An 18,082-nucleotide genomic window follows, 5' to 3' on the forward strand; every position below is an offset into this window, starting at 1 on the left:
CTTCACATTGTGGAAATTCCCTGCACATGCCAGCTTGAATAATTTTAGATGGGACTGAGCTTCCATAGCTACTCCAGGGAATTGCATAAATATCCAGTATACAGGACTAAAATAGAGCTACATCATATTAAAACTCCAACATACACAGCATGGGAAAAAAGCATTTCACAGCAAGTGTTTCACATTACAGATCCACTTTAATTGCACTGCTTTATCTGCTGATGTCGACGTACTTATCTGTCTGAAATTCTTGGAGGGGGAAGGCTAAGCTTTCTAAAGTTGCCCTTTTTTTTTTTGCCTTGCCTACATATATGGGCTCAAGTGTTGTTTTAAAAATTAAACTTGATTTGTGATTCTAAATACTTACTCTGAGTTATATCCTTTTTAAAGGTTATCTAGAAATCTACCAATAAAGCTTGAAGTTTTACACTCTGTTTCATCACATTCAGAGGGAATGCCATGGACAAACATGGACAAAAGTTAGTCCTTGACATGAAGCTGGATGGGAGCAACTCTAAGTGCACTTCTGAGAAGTGCCCCAATAGGACATCCTTCTCAAGGCCTTCAAAGAATTTGGAAATGAAGGTGCTTGGGCCAGCAGGTGTAACCAATTAAACTTTTATTCATGATCATTTACATTTGACTAGAAATGTTCACCACAAAATGCAAACTTGTAGTTATCTTGTATTCAGCAGTAAAAACAGTTGCCTCTTCATAGTAAAGCACCAAAGCACATAACAGAAGAGTCAGAAATGGATTTATCAGTTTTTCCCCTCACAATGTACTTGACAAAGTTGAAGATTTTATCGAAGGCTAAAGTTCCAGAACAAATTCTACAGTCACCTGAGTGTTTGGCAGGAACAGTACTATTTAGTAGCAGTTACTTTTTTCTGCCTTTTTTTTCACAAAAATGAGACAGACATAATTAGGCCAAACATTGAGTTTCAATTCACCTGAATTTTTCAATGGGAGACAAAGAACAGTTTGCTAGTAAGGAGTACCTACAAAAACTATAAGAGCAGTTGTCAAAAAAAAATGGAAAACACAGCAGCTCATTATAGCTCATTGGTAGGGCCCACCCCACTTCCAGGCACCTATAACTCCACTCAGTTTTATTCATTACATTTAACTTGCATTTCATTCATCCTACATTTAAAAAGACAACATGATTTTTTTAAGTTAAGTTGTGTACATGTACACAGTTTTGGTAGTTTTTTAAAGCTGTAAAATGTGTAAGTAAAGAGAGTCCTAATGACCCTATTACAGATTAAAGAGAAATAACCAGAATCAGTGTTACATAAAAAATAATATTCTACCACAGAAACCAATACAGTTATCAAGTAACTCATTAGAGAATAAGAGTGTTATACAAAAAGAGAAATGGTGCCTTTTTATCACTTCACAGCAGCACATAAGAAGGCAACATTAAGAAAAGTGCACAGCAGAAAAAGAATTGTTTCATTTTCTGAAAAACTTGAATTTTTCTTCAGACATCAGGCTTTTCTCCAGGAACATATTGGGTTAAGATTGCTTATATTTTCTTCCAGAGAAGGTATTCTCTTCCTGCATTACTTCTCAGTAAGGCGCTTACTCCGACATGTAGGAACGATACATCAGGGCCACGATAATCGCTGCTATTGCTGGGATCACCCAGTTGGACCATGAACTAAAGGGAAGTTTTTGAAAAAGCAGTTTAGGAAGTGACAACCAGCAAGTTATAAAAAGAAAAACAAAAACAAAAAAATCATTGCTTAAAGAAGTCCTTTCTAGCCACTCCAACAAATACGTCAAATTCAATGATAACAGAACACCTGGATTGGCCAGTATACTCCAGACAAGGGGAGTATAGAGCAAGACTCTGTACTAAAGCTTACTAGAGAAGAGCAAAACCCTAGGCACATTTAAAGTCATGGTGTGCTGCCCAGAATGTCATTCATTTAAAAGCTATTTAAGTAGCAGCATCACATGACTCATCTAAGCACCCAAACTCCCCACCCAGAGGGTCACAGAAGAGTCCTCTGAGGTTTCAGCAGTAGGCAATTGTCAGCAGGACATAAGTTCACAAAGTTTTTGATTCAGAGGTATTTCAAAGTGTTTTGCAACTCTCTCCCAATTCTGACATATCTTCCTTCTTACACACAGAATCCTCTTATTTCCCTTAGATGCAACAACAGAAGCAAATCTTAAAAGCAAGGCATCTGTGTCAGTAAAATAGTTGGCAATGGCACTAAGAGTCTTCCCTTCATGTGGCAGACTCCAGAAATAGAGGCCTGTGTCAAACAAATCATTTGGTAGATACTGACACCTACCAATATGAGAGAAGTATCTACCTAGTAAGCTGCCACACTTGTAAAGTGGCACATAGATGCCAACTTGGACTTTACAAAGAACAGATATTTTCATGCACCACCCCCTGATATCTCTGCTTCCAGCAGATAAAAGCTATTCAACTTTTTAACCTTCAGAAAAATCATGAGGAACTTAAGTTTGACAACAGATGTGATACTGTACCTGGAAGTAGACTGAACAGTGGTAATAAGGGTTTCCTGGAAAGCAAAGCATAAGAAGATATTTACTACATGAAGACAAACGTCTCCACCTTAACCAACCCCACAGTTTCTTAAAACTCATCAAGTGAGACTAATTCAGAAACAACTCAATGCATGCATTTGGGAAGCATTTTCTCCTAATTCCTACAGCAGTTCTGTTGTATTATAAGCTAGCTAGTAGCAGTTCCTATAGCTAACATTGCATCATGTTCCTAAAACATTATCAACAAATATTTTGCTGCAAGTTTTCTATGAAGCTGACTTCCAACTCAAGTTACATTTGAAAAGCTTCAGTCATCTGTAAGACAAAAATACTTTCCTTGACCAAAATCAAATTGAAAAAACTTGGAATTAATTCACAAATATTTTTTTATATCAAAACTACATAAAGAAATCTACTAATTTGCACCTACAAGGCTTATTAAACTTGGGGGTTTTAGTGTGGTGTTTCAGATTGTGTAAATATCAGTCAAATTTTTATAGCTGTTCCTGATACTGATTTGGACTTGTTTTGTTTCCACAGAAAAAGCAGCACTACAAGGCCAAATCCCAGCTGGGTACATGTGCACAATTTATATGAAGACTTATTAATTTGGGCAACTCTACTTGTGCATGACCCTAAGTTTATTTGACAAATCCAAGCATTAAAACCCCACCTAAATTTAGTAGCGCATGATCCATCACAGAAAAATTACTTGCTTTGGTACCAGAACATTTGCAATTAATTTAAAGAAAGAAGGATATAATGCCATCACACTTAGTAATCCCCAGTTATGAAGCCATACAAAGAAAATAATGGTTAAGGGAAAGAACAATTTGAAGCAGTATCAGCAGGTTTAAGATTTAAAACCTGAAACACCACACTTAAACTGAATTATTTCTTTTTCTGGGGGTATACCATTCATACACAGACAGTAGGTCACTGTCTGTAATGCCCAAAAGACACAATGTGGCATTTCAAGAAACACACTTACTGTTGGTTTCTGAAGCTTGGATCTATCATCCTGCAAGAGAAAAGAGCAAGAGACATTTAGACAAAATCTGAAGCACTGGAAAACAAAACCAAACTCACACAATTTATCACTAAATTCAGTTTGCAATTCATTCTGCTAATGGGTAAATATTTTTCCCTAGGTAAAAACAGACTGGCAAGAGAGCAGATGTCAGTGATTGATTTTGAGCTAAGATAAACAAGAACACTTCCTTCAATAATACTTCCCAGTATGCAACAAAGAAGTGAAACCTGAGCCTCCAACAAATTTCATTATTCTTTGTGCCCATGTTTTCACCTTTCCTGTGTCTCTGCAGAGTACACAACCTTAGCTTATACATTGACTGCAATCATATTGATTCTGCTTACTGTACTTGTACTATCAGATAAAGTCAACTAACTGGTTGTGCCAATGTCCACTGGACCAAAGGTCCCAAAATCTAGGGATCTTTCATAAACTCAAAGTTCTGCTTGGCACAGTCACATTCATTACAAAAAAAGCCCAACAGTATATAATCCTGTCAGTGCTGTATTTGTGCATTACACTACCATGCTGTTTGTTTCATATCAAGGGAAAACAGGCACTTGCCAAACAAGGAAGAACTGGACTGATACCCATGTTAAGAACAACATTAGTGGCATCACAAATAGATGGCAAGATGCAAAGCCACAAATGCATAAATGTGCATCAGAGCCAAACCACTTCTTATTAGGACAAGCTACGCTAATAATAGTTATCAAGAGATGACCTGAGACAAAAGAGACAAACAAGAGCAGGAATCTTACTGTGAAATAGGCTACTCAATATAGTGATTTTTACCCCAAAACATACATGAAACAAGAGGAAAAGAGGAGAGGCAGGAGTGGTCAGTGAAGTAGAGTAGACAGGCACTCTAGCAGCCTAAACCTCTAAACAGGGGTTTTCCACTATTAAGATGCAAGAGAGTTTAATTGTGGCCTAGCTGAAGGAAGCCAAGGTAGCAGCTCTGTAGCTAGAAAGAAATTCTTCAAAACTTGAGACAGCAGAAAGGTGCTCATTAAAAGTACAGGGAATTGGATGGACAGTATAGAAGAGAGGATGTGACAGATGATCCAATGGGAACTGATCATAAACAACCCTGACAACAAGTAGGGAACCATGACACAGCTAAAATGGCAGGAGACAGAGAGGGGAAGACAGAGCAAGAAACTAGAAGTATAATGCTTTTAATAACCCTTTTCTAGACATACACATAAACAGCCAGGATTGCACCTTTTGATGCAGGTGGGAGCCTGGCAGACAGATGTTTATAATGGTGAAAGGATGAAAGTGGTTGTTCAGTAGTCACTCTGCATAGTGCCATAAGAAAAGCTCTAGACATTCAGACATGCCACCTTCAGGGTTACAGAGTTTCATTACAAAGCTGACAGTGTATACCAGAAATGACAGATTCCATCTTCAGTTTATTCAAGAACTAAGCTGTAAGGCAATTTAGATCACCAAAAGATGCCACTATGCTTATGCTACACAAATAAAATCACTTCATATTGGGGGAACTATCTCAAACCTAGGTCCATCCACAAACAGCTGCAGGACTGACATCCAACCAAACTAGTAGTTCTGGATTTTGAAGTAATTACCAGACAAGTAACTAGATGCAAAAGCAGTTCAGCAAACACAAAAGTAAGAATACACTCATATACTCACAGGATGAAGTTCCCCAATAATAAAGGATTCTGACAGTGTCCTTGCATCTGTGGAATGGCCAACATCTTCGAAGTTCTCAGTAGCATCTCCCCCAGCTTGCTCCCTAAGGACCTCTTCCCCTCCTGGGTGCTGCAAATTTTAATGAGTTTGAATTTGTTAGTGAATACAATTCAAATTCTAGAAATGGAAATTCCGCATTTTTACATTTCTAAAATTAAAAAGCAAAATCACCTGCTGGACTTTCTAAAGCAAACATAAGCCTTTCTAAATAACTAGAGAGCTTTGTGTACTCTCTGAAGCCAAAACCAAGGAAGCTAAGTCTCTATGCCATTGGCAAAGAAGCAGTAAGATGCATTATCCCTTGCAACTAAAGCACTTAGAAAGTTGTGTGGGAATCAGTCTGTATTTTAACAGCACAACTATCATCTGAAGTTACATTCTGTGTTTTCACTTCTTTGGGAAACGTGTGTTTTTATCCAAGCAATGCTTTATACAGCAGAAGGATAAAAGCCAAAAAGGTATTAGCTGCAGCAAAAACATTCCAGAAAGATAAAAAAATCTGTTCACAAGATGTGAATCAAGCATTGGCAAAACAAGCTGGCAAGGTGCTAAGGAATCTGATCTTCTAATTAATCCTGGTTTGAGCAGGGAGGTGGGCCAGATAAATTTAAGGGTCCTTTCCAAAACAAATTATGGTACAAATACAAAGACAGCTCCTTTGGAAGTGATTAAGCACAACTGAAAGCTCACTCAAGACCCTGGAATAGCAATTTGGTTTTCATAGACTATGGAATCCCAAAACCACATTGTTGATAAAACCCCTGAGATACAGAGAAGTCATCTCCCAGGATCTTCTAATACCACAATCCATCACCATTCCTTCAACAAAAGCCCCTGTTCTCCATTAACTTTTATTCTTCCCCAGGATGCACTTGGGGGTTTTATGAAGTACATTTTTATCTATCAAATAACTCTGCTTGAATATACTGCAAGATCTATCACATCTTCCAGTTCAGTGCATTTCCTCAGTTCCCAGTTACTTATTATGTAACAGGTAACACACCACAAAAATTCACCACTCAACTTTCAAGCAGGAAAGTGTTACATAAACACTGGGAATGATTAGGTAAACAAGTTAAAAGCACCTATTAGTACTGCCTTGGATTAAGGCAACCATGGAATAGATATTAGCACTTTACAAGTAGCAGAGAAGATACAAGGCTTTTGAAGCTCAGTTTAGTTTTTAATGCTTCTGAGTACAAGATATAATGTTATGGAAAAGAGCAAAATTTCCACAATTTAGGGTTATCTTGTGGGGAACACAGCTCACCAAAAAAACCACAGGTTAAAGAAATGGCATTTCTACTAGTCTAGGCAATTCAGGTTAGCACTTAACTTCAAATCCTCCTATTAATCTCATATCAAAATTTATCTTCTGACAAAACCAGTATTTGTTCATACAGCTGAACTAAACTACTACTATGAATTTCCGGCAGTACCAGAACTCCATAACTTGAATCTTCACATTAAAGGCAGACATTTATTTTAACAGATTAAGGAAGTTGAGGAGAAAAAAAACCTCATTACAACACTTTTTAAAGAGCCAAGTTACCACAGTTATTAGGGTAAAGGATCCCTACCATGACTAAGCAAAACCAAGATTAAGCAACTGATAGAGAGATTAGACACAGCAGCTGAGCCAAAAAAAAAAGTCAGAAGAGTACAAGCAGAGTAAAGATTATGCAAGCAACCTGCATATATGGCATGCTCACCAAAATCCTGTCCTTGGATCCATTCTGTTAAGTATTCAGAGACAGGACCGGACAAAAAAGGGAGCACTCAAGTTCAATGCCTTGAAATGGCACTTAAGAAGGTGAACTTGGGTCTAACCAGCACTCCAAGACATTACCTCAACTAAATCTTCACAGAATTTCTTCAGCAATGTGAGTTTGGGCTTTTAACACCATGCTGAAGAATTGTGCCCCCCAGGTAGAAAAACTGTACCAACTTCAGCAGAAAAGGCGGCACAAAAACATTGTGGAAAACATCCTTGGAAAACATACTTGACAAACAAGGTATCAACAAGCAGCAAAAGGCCCCAAAGTCAAACCACCCATAAAGCACCAGCAGCATAAGCAGCATGTAAACTCCCACTCGTGCACTGCAGTGAACCCAAACCCCGCTCATACAAGCACATAAAATACCAGTTACTCCAGCAAGTCATGAAGATCACACGGTTTACACTACCTCACCAAAAAACATTTGCCATCCAGCCAAACAACTGGATACCTACCAACATAACTGCATCTGCAATACAGTTACTTCATGGAGTACTTGAACAAACTACTTGCACGTTGCCAGCTACAGAATGATCATGTACTAACATGTGCTCCCAAATCCCTCCCTTGTGCACTACAAAGCAATCACAGAGCAGTGTGGGCAGCACCACAGAGGCACTCCAGCTTTTCTCTGCACAACTAGTTTTTTGTCTAATTAGCAACTGATCCTTCTGTCTACAAAACCACAATACTAGTATCAAGATTGTAACTGCACCCAATCTCTCTACCAACCCTCTGACTGACTATCACAGGTCAGCTGAAGAGGACAAATTCACCCTGACCTCTGCCACTACAGCTGGAAAACTGATAATTTTTTTTTTATAACATGAGCACAGCTAAGTATGGAGAATCACACACAGAATTCCAAACTAATGCCATTTAGCAGGTAATGTTAATTATAACCTGCTAGACACTGATGGAAGTACTTTGAAACTAAGCATTTTGCTTTTAGATGCCACCTCTGCTTAATGATATGAACTTACAAACCCTCTGTGAATAACTAGTACATAATACATGCAATTAATTAAAAGCTTTCGCCTCCCCTAATGAAAGGGAGCAACTGTAATGTCTCTCACAAAGGGCAAGAACTGACTCTTGTATCAAAAAATGAGCATCTTTCATGGTTGGATGAGTTTCCCAAAGCTTGTTTATACAAGGCTTTTGTTCATGATTCTGCCTGGTAAACAAAGCCTGCTACCAGAACTGCTACTTTTAATGAAGATCCTCTGGACAGACCCTGGAACTGGAAAGCCCACAAGGCTATACAGATAGTGACTCCTTAACTAAAATCCTGTTGATAAAAGTAATCTAAGAGTTCTTGAGGTAAAACTGTAGTTCAGAGGAAATGAAAAACCTTTTGATGATAAATTAAGACAGCCTAGCTCATTCCTAGGACATTCCCCATATAATAAATAGTCTAAGCTATATGCATAACAAATACCCATACAGAGCCAGCACTAGTACAGAGCACAGAAATTCCTAACAGCAGCACATTAGAAAGTTTTAGATAAGGCAAATATGCAGTTAATCTTGCTGCTCTCATCTGGGTCAAAAGTCCAACTCACCTCATCTGAATACGACCTTTTCTCCTCCTTACTACGGTCATGCAGATTTCTCAGGGTCATAGTTCAAGACTCCATTAAACCATAACTACCTTAATTTGCAACTCCTGTGCCCTCTCCCTTCTTATATCAAGGGAATGAAATCTAGGGTCAAATTTCACTTTCAGGAAGATCAGCAAAGGTCTCCATTAGTGACAGTCTCAAACTCAGATTTCTCTTTCTGCACTACAGGAATGAAAAGCAGCAAGGGGCCAGTGACAGAGCCAGGAACACCCAGAGAAACTCAGCTCTATTATGCAGGACAGACAGACAAATGCTTGCTTATTTCAAGGGCATTTTCATGTAGCCTGAAAAGAGTCCTCCAAATTATTTCTATCATCTATTTAAGTTTCAGGACAAACTGACAGGTCATGTAAAATGTCAGGAGCCTAGGAAAGAAGACCTCTCTGAAAGTGTATTTTTGAAAACTATCATTAGGCTTTTAGATGAAGTGCAAATGAAATACCCAGTAGCTTGGTGCGTGCCCAGATTTCAGCTGGGATAGAGTTGCATTTTCTTCTTGGAGGCTGGCACAGTGCTGTGCTTTGGGTTCAGTGATATATGAGAACAATCAGTGATAACACACTGACACTGCAGTTGTTGCTAAGTAGCACTCACCCTAATTCAAGGGCTTCTCAATGTCCCATGCTCTGCCAGCAGGAAGGTGCACAGGAAGCCAGGAAGGAGCACAGCCAGGACAGCTGATCCACACTGGCCAAAGGGGTATTCCATACCACAGAATATCATGCCCAGTACACCAGCTGCAAGGAGTTGGCTGAGGGCTGCAGCTTGCTGCTTGGCAATGGGCTGGGCATGGGTTAGCATCTCTTTTTGTCACCCTTTTTATTGCAATTATTTTATTTTATCTCAGTTATTAAACTGCTCTTATCTCAACCCACACATTCTATCTTTTTTCCCTAATTCCCTTCCCCATCCCACCAAGAGGCTGTGGGGAGCAGTGAGCAAGGGGCTGCACTGAGGTTAAACCCCAACGGTACCCATTTCCTGCCTTACAAAACACAGTTTGCAGAGTTTCACATGTAAGTGCTAAGAAGTGCTATTTCTTAAAACACTTTCAAATTCTCCTGCAAGCTTCATCAGAGCTTGAGGAAGCGTTAACTCTGGATTTAATCCTCAGACTGCAAGGTTCTGCAGGAACCCATGGTTCACTGGCAGACTCTAAACGTGCCAATAAAGGCATCTTTCAGTGCAAGCTGATCATGACTATAAACATGGAAGGCATTATGCTACGCCCCACAACATCATCACACTGCACGAAGGCAACTTATTGCCACAGAGGGGAGAGAACATTTTTCATCCTGACACAATAGAACAATATTTGCTTTTTGCACTTTATTTGACCAGCATTACAAAACACATTTGCTGGCAGCTGTCCATTCTAGGAGAAGTTTAGGAAAAGTGCTATGGATGCACAAGTTCATACTGTATGGAAAAAAAAATATTTACCAATAATGCTTTTGCTGAATTCTTAGACCACCAGCAATTGAATTAACCTAAATAAATCTGTATTAGATTAATATTAAATGAATGCTATAGTTGGCTTCCAGAAAAAGAAACTCCTCATATTTGTAGTTATCTACAAGATATAGCCATGACATCCTGCTGTGATACACATGCATTTCTAGTAGCTATTTTCCTTTAAATGATATAGGACCTTATCCTGGTTTCAGCTGGGATACAGCTCATTTTCTTCCTAGTAGCGGGTACACTACAGTGCTTTGGATTCAGCATGAGAATAATGTTGGTAATGAACTGATACTTTGGTAGCCAAGTAATGCTCACCTAAATCAAGGATTTTCACTGCCCCACGCTCTGCCAGTGAGGCAGCACAGCCAGGACAGCTGACCCAAAGTGGACAAAGGGATATTCCATACCACAGAATGTCACACTCCATCCATTAACTGGGAGGAGCTGTCTGTGAGCCACCAATCTCTGCTCAGGAGCAGACTGGGCATTGGTCAGTGAGTGGAGAACCCACACATGCTGCACCATTTGCTTCTGTTGGGTTTTATACTTCTCTCTCTCTCTCCTTATCATCACCATCATTGTTACATTTACTTTATTTCAATTATTAAACTGTTCTTATATTGACCCACAAAATTGACCTTTTTCTGATTCCCTTCCACATGCACTGGGCAGGAGGGTGAGTGAACCACTGTGGGGTACATGGGTACTCCGTGGGGGTAAATCACAAAACGTGAAGCTAAGGAAAAGGTATCCCAAATCTTCTGCAACACAGGTCCAACAGCCTTTAATGGAAAACAACACCAAAGTTTCTGGTTTCAAGAATACTCTTTCTTGCCAAGATCTTTTAAATAATGCATTCCGAAAGCTGAGGTATCTTGATTTCTTCTCCCAAACTTGGAAAATCAAAGAAAATTCAGAGATGAATATTCAAGCCATGAATTTTCCCCAATATCTGCCACTTAAAAACAAAAAAAAAAAACCCCAAAACCAAAAGAAACAAAAACACACAAAAAAAATCAAACTGACTTAAAAAAAAAGCAGTTGATGGCATCTTCATTAACCCCACAGATAAGATATCAAAGCACACAATTGTTTCCTCATTCAGCACTTTTTCTGTATATGATCTTTTTTAACCTTGTCCTTTAGCAAGCCAAGCTACTATGGGTCACACCATGCAATGCCTCCACTCCATGTGACACACACATGTCACCACCCCCAGCCCATTTCCTATCTACTTTCAATCAAGTTTTCACAGAGACTGATGGTTCCCCAAAGCCAAACAAGTCCCTCTAAACATCTACAAGCTCCATGAAGACACAACAGCTGGACAGAGGGATCACGCCCTTTAACTACTGTAATGGAGTGAAAAACAGCACCACACTTTCACTTACTAAGCACAAGAGCATCCAAGGTGACTTTAAGACTGAAGCACAGTAAAGTTTTCAACTTCATCATTAATAAGAAAATACTTCCATAGATTAATGCAGTAGCTGAAAAGATGGCTTACTTTAAGAAACAGGACAGGTGAGCTTAGCTGCTGCTCCCAGCTCTTCATTCCCCAGTAAACTGATACTTATGTACTGCTTGGGAAGAGCATGAGTGAGGTGACACTTCAGCAATCCACCCTTTTTAATACTATTGGGCTTAAATTTCAGTGGCCCACATTAAAGTCTAAAAATATGTTAAGCTTTTCTACTTCCAAAGGGAACTGCAAGAAATACACCTGAGTTTAACCAGTAATGCTATTGAAAGAGCTAAAATAATCCCCACTTGGAGTAGGGTTTACTGGATTCTGGAATGAACTAGCAAGAGGCTAGCTTCCATTTCTCCTCAGCTGTCACATGCCTCAGGGTCTCTGACAGCATCAAAAGAATTAGCATAACACTTGATAAATTAACTAAGTACCAAAAACATTAACAAAAAAGGTTAAAAAAGTGCCCTATTAAGTATCTTAATCGAAGAGTTCCATAACAAAAATCACCAACATTTTACTAATGAATAGTAAAAGGTCAAAGAACTTTCTCCAGGACTGTAGCTTCACTTAATCAATAAGATTGTAGGAAATAGTGACCTGAAATATTTTATGTCAGAAGGCCTTGGAAGTTTCAGCTCACAACCAGCCATGTTCTATTGAAAGTTGTTCAATGCGAGGTTGAAATCTGACTTGTGCTTACCAGAGTGTCTCATGACATAACCCACATTGCCCAAAACCCAACTATTTAAATATTTACAAACTGAATTCTTTTGATATGCTACCAAATTATCAATGTTGGCCTGAAGGATGAAAATGAGATTTTCTTGGAGAAATTTACACAAGGTGATGCCTAGTAATATTTACCAATTTCACCATATGTACTGAAGGAAGAGGCTGTGCAACTACTTAAACTCAAAAGCTCATTGGATCCTGGATTTTTTTTGTTCAATGTTTTTTTTTCCTTGGGCAGGTTTAGGTTTAGGGTTTTTCTAAGGTGTGGGTCTTTTTGTTTCCATCTCCTCAATCTGGACAATACGTACAAACAATACAATTATGTATCAATCAAAACTGATCAAGTTCCCAAAAGCTAATTCAGTTTTGCAGACTGCACAAAAAGCTGCATTCTCCTCCAGAGCTTCTATAATTAAATTGGCCCTGACTGTAGAACCGTGCAGCAATGTCCATAACTAGTGGATGAAGATGAGCAGGGGCAGAGCTAGATGAGAAATAATGAAGGAAGAGTCAGTAGATCAGCTCCATAATCTGCCTGCTGAAAAGCCAAACAATTTGCATTGACACACAGCTTAAGAATGAAATACTACCTGTGTCAACACTGCCTTTGAAAAATCGCTTGTCAACCCTCCTTTGCAAAATGCTCAGTTTCTCCTTTGAATTGGAAGGGTTTGCAAGCACAAAAATCAAGATGGGGCTACAGAACTATTGATGCTTCAAATCCATCACATCTCTACCCATCTAAACTGTATTCTTTAAGAAATTAATGTGAGTCTAGCCTACACTTTTTAATTGGTTGCTTTCAGGAAGAATTTCTTCACAGAAAAGGAGACTATACATTGAAATGGGTTGCCAAAAGAGGTGGCAGTCACTGTATCTGACAGTTTTAAGAAAAGACTGGATGTGGCACTTTACTACCATGGTCTAATTGACAGAGTGGTGTTTGGTCAAAGACTGGCCGAGATCTCAGAGGTCTTTTCTAGCTAAATTGACCCTGTGATTCTACCTTTGCTAACTGAGAATACAGAGCAAGGGAGAAAACTCAAAATACCTAAATCCCAGTGCCACTCAATTACAGGGAAAAAAAAGTGGTAGTTTTATTTCTGCATTTCCAGTGAATAATGTTTTAGTCCAATAACTAAAATACTTCTTTATTAACCATGACTATCAATGATTACACCAACTGCTGTCTGCCAGAGATCAAAAACATCAACCACTAACTGGGAAGGAAGAAATCCAACAAAACACAGCCAAAGGAATTGAACTCTCGTGCTCTAGCGCCTCGAGTGCTCTACACTAGAGCTGGAATGGTGCAGCTTTGCAGACTGCATCCCCACACCAAGAGGATCAGGGCAGCAGTGAGAGCCACTCAAATTTTCTGAACCTGACTGCCTGTGTGTAAAGCCACGTCTGCCATGTCCTGCAATAAAAGACCACTCAGGGCTTAAGGCTAACCAGGGTGTATGAGTTTGGCAGACAGGAGCACAAGCCACTGTGACCAAGAGGCTTTAACGAGGACTGGATATAAGGAAGAACTTTTTTACAGGGACAGGAGGGAGACATGGGCACAGGTTGCACAGGGAAGTGGGGAATGCCCCATCCCCGGACCTGTTCAAGGACCAAGGCTGGGAGTGACCTGGTCTAGTGGAAGGTCTCACTGCCCTTGGCAGGGAGCTGGAATGAGATGAGCTATAATGCCTCTTCCAAACCAAAATACTTTGTGATTCTGTGACTATTACAGTAACCCCAAGATCTGTGATATTCTGCCTGCTGTGGTACTTTCCTTCCACTTTGTGAAATTTCTTTCCTGGTCCATAATACAACACACACTACACTAGTGTGAAGAGAGGAGTTGCTGACCTTTTAGTTAACACCACAATAAGGCTCTGGGTCCCAGCTGCGTCTTCACCTTTAATTCTGTTTCCAGCCGGCACACCAAAGCAAGAAGCAGATGGATTCAGCCCCACTCTTGGAACCCAAGATTCACACAGCCAGCCCGCCTAACTCAGTCCTCAATCCTGACTCCAGTTTTTTCTCCTTGCGCTTATTTCCTAGAAATTCAAACCCCACAGTTTCCGGCGGGCGCCCAGCGGATGACACGGCAGCGCAGCCGGGGCACGGCACTCGAGGGTTTCCCCGGCCCGAGAGGCGCCCCGGGCCCGGGCCGGCCCCGCGGCTCCTCCGGCAGGGCGCTATCGCGGCCCCGAGGGCGGCTCCCGCGGGCCGGGGCAGGCGGACGGGAGCCGGGGAGCCGCCAGCGATCCGGCCCCGCGGGGCTCCGGTGCCCTCAGCGTCCCGGCAGCGCGGGCACCCACCTCGTCCAGGAACTTGGTGACATCGTAGATGCGGTTGTGGATGATGATCCAGGTGCTCTGGCTGTTGTTGTGTTTCTGCACCTCCTCCAGCCGGTAGTAGCGGCCTCGCCACGACTCCTTCCCGGTCTCGCTGGAGCCCACCATCTTCCGTTCCGCCCCGCACCGCACGCACCACAGGCCGGCACCGCGCACAGCGCCAGGGCCCCGCCGCAGGCCCTATCACCCGCCGCCACCGCCCCGCCCCTCCCGCCCCGCCGGTTTCTCATTGGTCGAGGGCAATGCCACTCAAAGCAGACAGGCAGCCTGGAAGCTGCCTAGACGCCCGGGGGCGGGACTTTGCCGTGGTGCCCCGCCCTCTCCCGCCTCCCCGCCGTCCCACGTGACCGGCCGGTGGCGGGCGGGGCGGGGCGGGGCGGGGGCGGTGCCGGGACAGCCCCGCTGGCCGCGCTCGGGGCCTCCTTCGGTGCCGGGCACTGCAGTCGCAGCTTGTCTCCTGTCCGCTTCCTGGAGTGGTCACCCCAGCGTTCCCCACTTGGGCAGCGGCGAGCTGCGGGGCTGCCGGTGTGCGCTGCGACGAGCTAATCGCCGACTTGCAACGTAGAACCGCATTGGAATGGTTTGGGTTGGAAGGCACCTTTTCGGTCATCTAGTTCCTATTCCCTGATATGGAGACCACTCGACAAGATTGTTCAAAGTCCGATCCAGGCTGGCCTTGAACACTTGCAGTACAAGAAAGATAAAGAACAGCTGGAGAGTGTACAGCACTGGGCCACAGAGATATTTAGGAGTCTACAGCACTTCTTATGCGAAGAGACACAGGGAGCTGTCAGACTCTTTTCAGTGAGACAGGACGAGGAGCAATGGCCATAAACTGAAAAACAAGAAGTTTCACCTTAACGTGAAGACGTTCACATTGAGAGTGGCACAGATGGGCCGGTCGGGGCTGCCCCGACCTGGACGTGTTCCTGTGAAGCCTGCAGGGGGGTTGGGCTAGGTCATCTCCAGAGGTCCCTTCCAGCCCTAACAATCTGTGATTCTGCGATTCAGGCTCCCCGGGCAGCCTGTTCCAGTGCCTCAGCACCCTCACAGTAAAGATTTTTTTTCCGTAACATCTAAGCTGAATTGTCCTGGTGCCGCTGTGGTAAAGCCGGCTGGCGCCCCGGCTCGGCCAAGCGCTGCCTGTGCCCGGCTAGAGCGCCCTTTCCATGGGCGCACGTAGGGCCGGGCGCGGGCTGAGTTACACCCGGACACCCCGGGGCTCTGGCCGGGCTCTGGCCGGCGCTGTGACCGCCCGAGCACCCCTGCCCTCTCCGGCCGGTGTCCCAGCAGGCAGGGGCTGCCACACACAGGGAAGTCTCACATCCTCACTGATCCCGGCAGGCAGCAGCGCTCAAGGCGGGAAACGCCGCTTTTCCCGCGCAGCCCGTGAGGCGATCCCGGCGGGAGCGCCCCTGCCACAGGCTCTTCCTCACAGCTCCTCAAAACCTCCCGGCTGCCGCACGAGTCCCTCGCCCAGCCTTGGGAGGGCTCCCCTGCGGGGCTTGGAGCGAGGCTTCCCTGTGGCACTGCCCTGCTTCGCTGCCAGGTGGGCGGAGAGCACAGGGAGCAGTGCTTTCCCCTTCTCTCGGGAGGTTCTGTCACCAATCCAGCATCCTGTTTCCCTGCAGTTTAGGCTGAGGTAAAATGTGTTTCCTTTGCTCTGGTCTCAGATGTGTCCGATGGCTTTGTCTGTATTTCAGGCCCCACATCCCCATGTCACATCCATGCGCAGCTTGGGTGCCTCAGCAGCAATAGCCCCATGGACACACTCAGGCGTGATTATAGGCTGGATTTGTGGGGAGATTTTTTGTAGCATAAAATTTAGCCAGTGTGACCTGTCACCCTTCCTCAGAGCTTAACTTCTGCACCCTGAGCCTGAGTGCAGGACAGCTTCGTACTTCATGGAATGTCACCACCCATCCTCAGATCCTGCCTCAACTTTTCAGTCAGCCTGACAGTAAGAGTAGCTGCTCTCCCTCAGATTGGTGTTGTTCCCAGCTTTGATAGAGAAGTTCTTCATTGCGATTCCAGGTTGTTACTGAAAATTGCAAACAGTGCTGCCGAGCTCTGGGATTTCGTTGCCTGTTCAGGCAGAACAGACAGGGATGGCCATTCCCTGACTGATGTTCCTTTCAAGTTCACGTGCTGTGATTATTGGCACGTAAAGGTTCCATTTCTCCCACACACGCAAAGTCCCCTCGAACAGAGGGCGGTTGTGTTCATTTCCCGTGATTTATATCCAGTAGCTCATTCTTAACTGGCAGCTCTGTGTTAACTGCTGCGTTTCTCTTTACCCTCTCCCCTGAAGGGAGAATTCTTTTGCAAGCACTCTGTCCCATTAGCTTTTAAGATGTCTGAGAAGATTTAACTTAGGCGTAATACATCAAATTGTTCCCACAGGGGAGTCATCCTCAAGCAGCAAGCAGGGCACTGGAGCATTGCAGCATGTGTTTTACAACATCTCTGCCACAAAAACCCCCAATAAACATGATGAAAGCCTCGGACTCGGGCTTTCTTTTCCATGGTTGCAAAAAGACAATATTTTTTTCTTTCTTTTTTCTTTTTTTTTTCTTTTTTTTTCTTTTTTTTTTTTTTTTAATTGAACTTTCCCTTGAGCTGTACCTTTTGGAATTCTCTGATGAGGTGATAGTCTTGGCTGGCATTTAAAAAAACCCCTGCTTTTCGTGACTGATGAAAAACATTGAAATATGTTTTCCTTTAAGGGTAAGAAATAAGAAAGCATTATTTTCTTTTAAATGACATTATAAAACACTTACCTTGTGATTTTTCTTGGATACGATGGAAGTTAATCTGTTTAAAGTGTTACACTGTAAAGAAAGCAAAGGAAAATCAGACCAGCAAAGTTATCTTTGACATTGTTCCTCAAAATATGCTTTCAGTTCATAATTATTTTATCAGAATTGACAAAATTGCTTTTTCAGGTGAATACCTGGTGAGTTCATAAAATATGGGATCAAAATATTTATTGCTGTCCTCACTGTGTTGGTGAGACCATTTCCTAAAATTGTGTGAGGGTTTGGGGGCAGGAGAAATATTAAACCTTTTAATATAAAAACCAGCTTTTTGTGGTGTGCAGTGTTCATTTCTGGCTTTCTAACTACCTGTCTTTCTTTGAACGACTTTGATTGGAAAAGGTGATACAGTTAAAAGGTGTATATTTCTTCAAGTAATGAAACGTTAGATTTATTTTTTGTCATGAATATTCTGCCTCTTTACACTGACCCTGGCCTGTGCTGCAGGGCAAAGGAGCCCACCACAGGCACTCAACAAGATGGGTAATATGAATTCATGTTATTCCCATTCACATGTAATTTGTTAGTACTGCATCAAAGGATCATAGTCTTAGT

The 18,082-nt window shown here is 42.4% G+C and overlaps 1 protein-coding gene across 1 annotated transcript; it reads right to left on the reverse strand.

Moving 5' to 3' along the window:
- Positions 1-602: 602 nt before the first annotated feature.
- LOC128942493 (cytochrome b5) lies at positions 603-14,888 on the reverse strand. The gene is made up of 5 exons (XM_054285015.1): positions 14,676-14,888; positions 5,228-5,356; positions 3,524-3,553; positions 2,512-2,546; positions 603-1,666 (listed from the first exon to the last, which is right to left on the reverse strand). The coding sequence occupies exons 1-5, from the start codon at positions 14,817-14,819 to the stop codon at positions 1,588-1,590; spliced, it is 417 nt and encodes a 138-aa protein (XP_054140990.1). The 5' UTR covers positions 14,820-14,888; the 3' UTR covers positions 603-1,587.
- Between the last annotated feature and the right edge of the window lie 3,194 nt (positions 14,889-18,082).

Source organism: Melozone crissalis, unplaced genomic scaffold (genome assembly GCF_028551555.1).
Source record: "Melozone crissalis strain CALT ecotype California unplaced genomic scaffold, PUWL_Pcris_2 ptg000042l_1, whole genome shotgun sequence".
Classification (NCBI taxonomy): domain Eukaryota; kingdom Metazoa; phylum Chordata; class Aves; order Passeriformes; family Passerellidae; genus Melozone; species Melozone crissalis.

Bases quoted from the DNA above. Each gene is read 5' to 3' on its own strand.
- LOC128942493 (XM_054285015.1), bottom strand. From the start codon at position 14,819: ATGGTGGGCTCCAGCGAGACCGGGAAGGAGTCGTGGCGAGGCCGCTAC. The intron at 5,357-14,675 runs GTGGGTGCCCGC...TAAAATTTGCAG, and splicing joins TCACCAAGTTCCTGGACGAG to CACCCAGGAGGGGAAGAGGT. The intron at 3,554-5,227 runs GTGAGTATATGA...TTTCTCTTGCAG, and splicing joins TTATTGGGGAACTTCATCCT to GATGATAGATCCAAGCTTCA.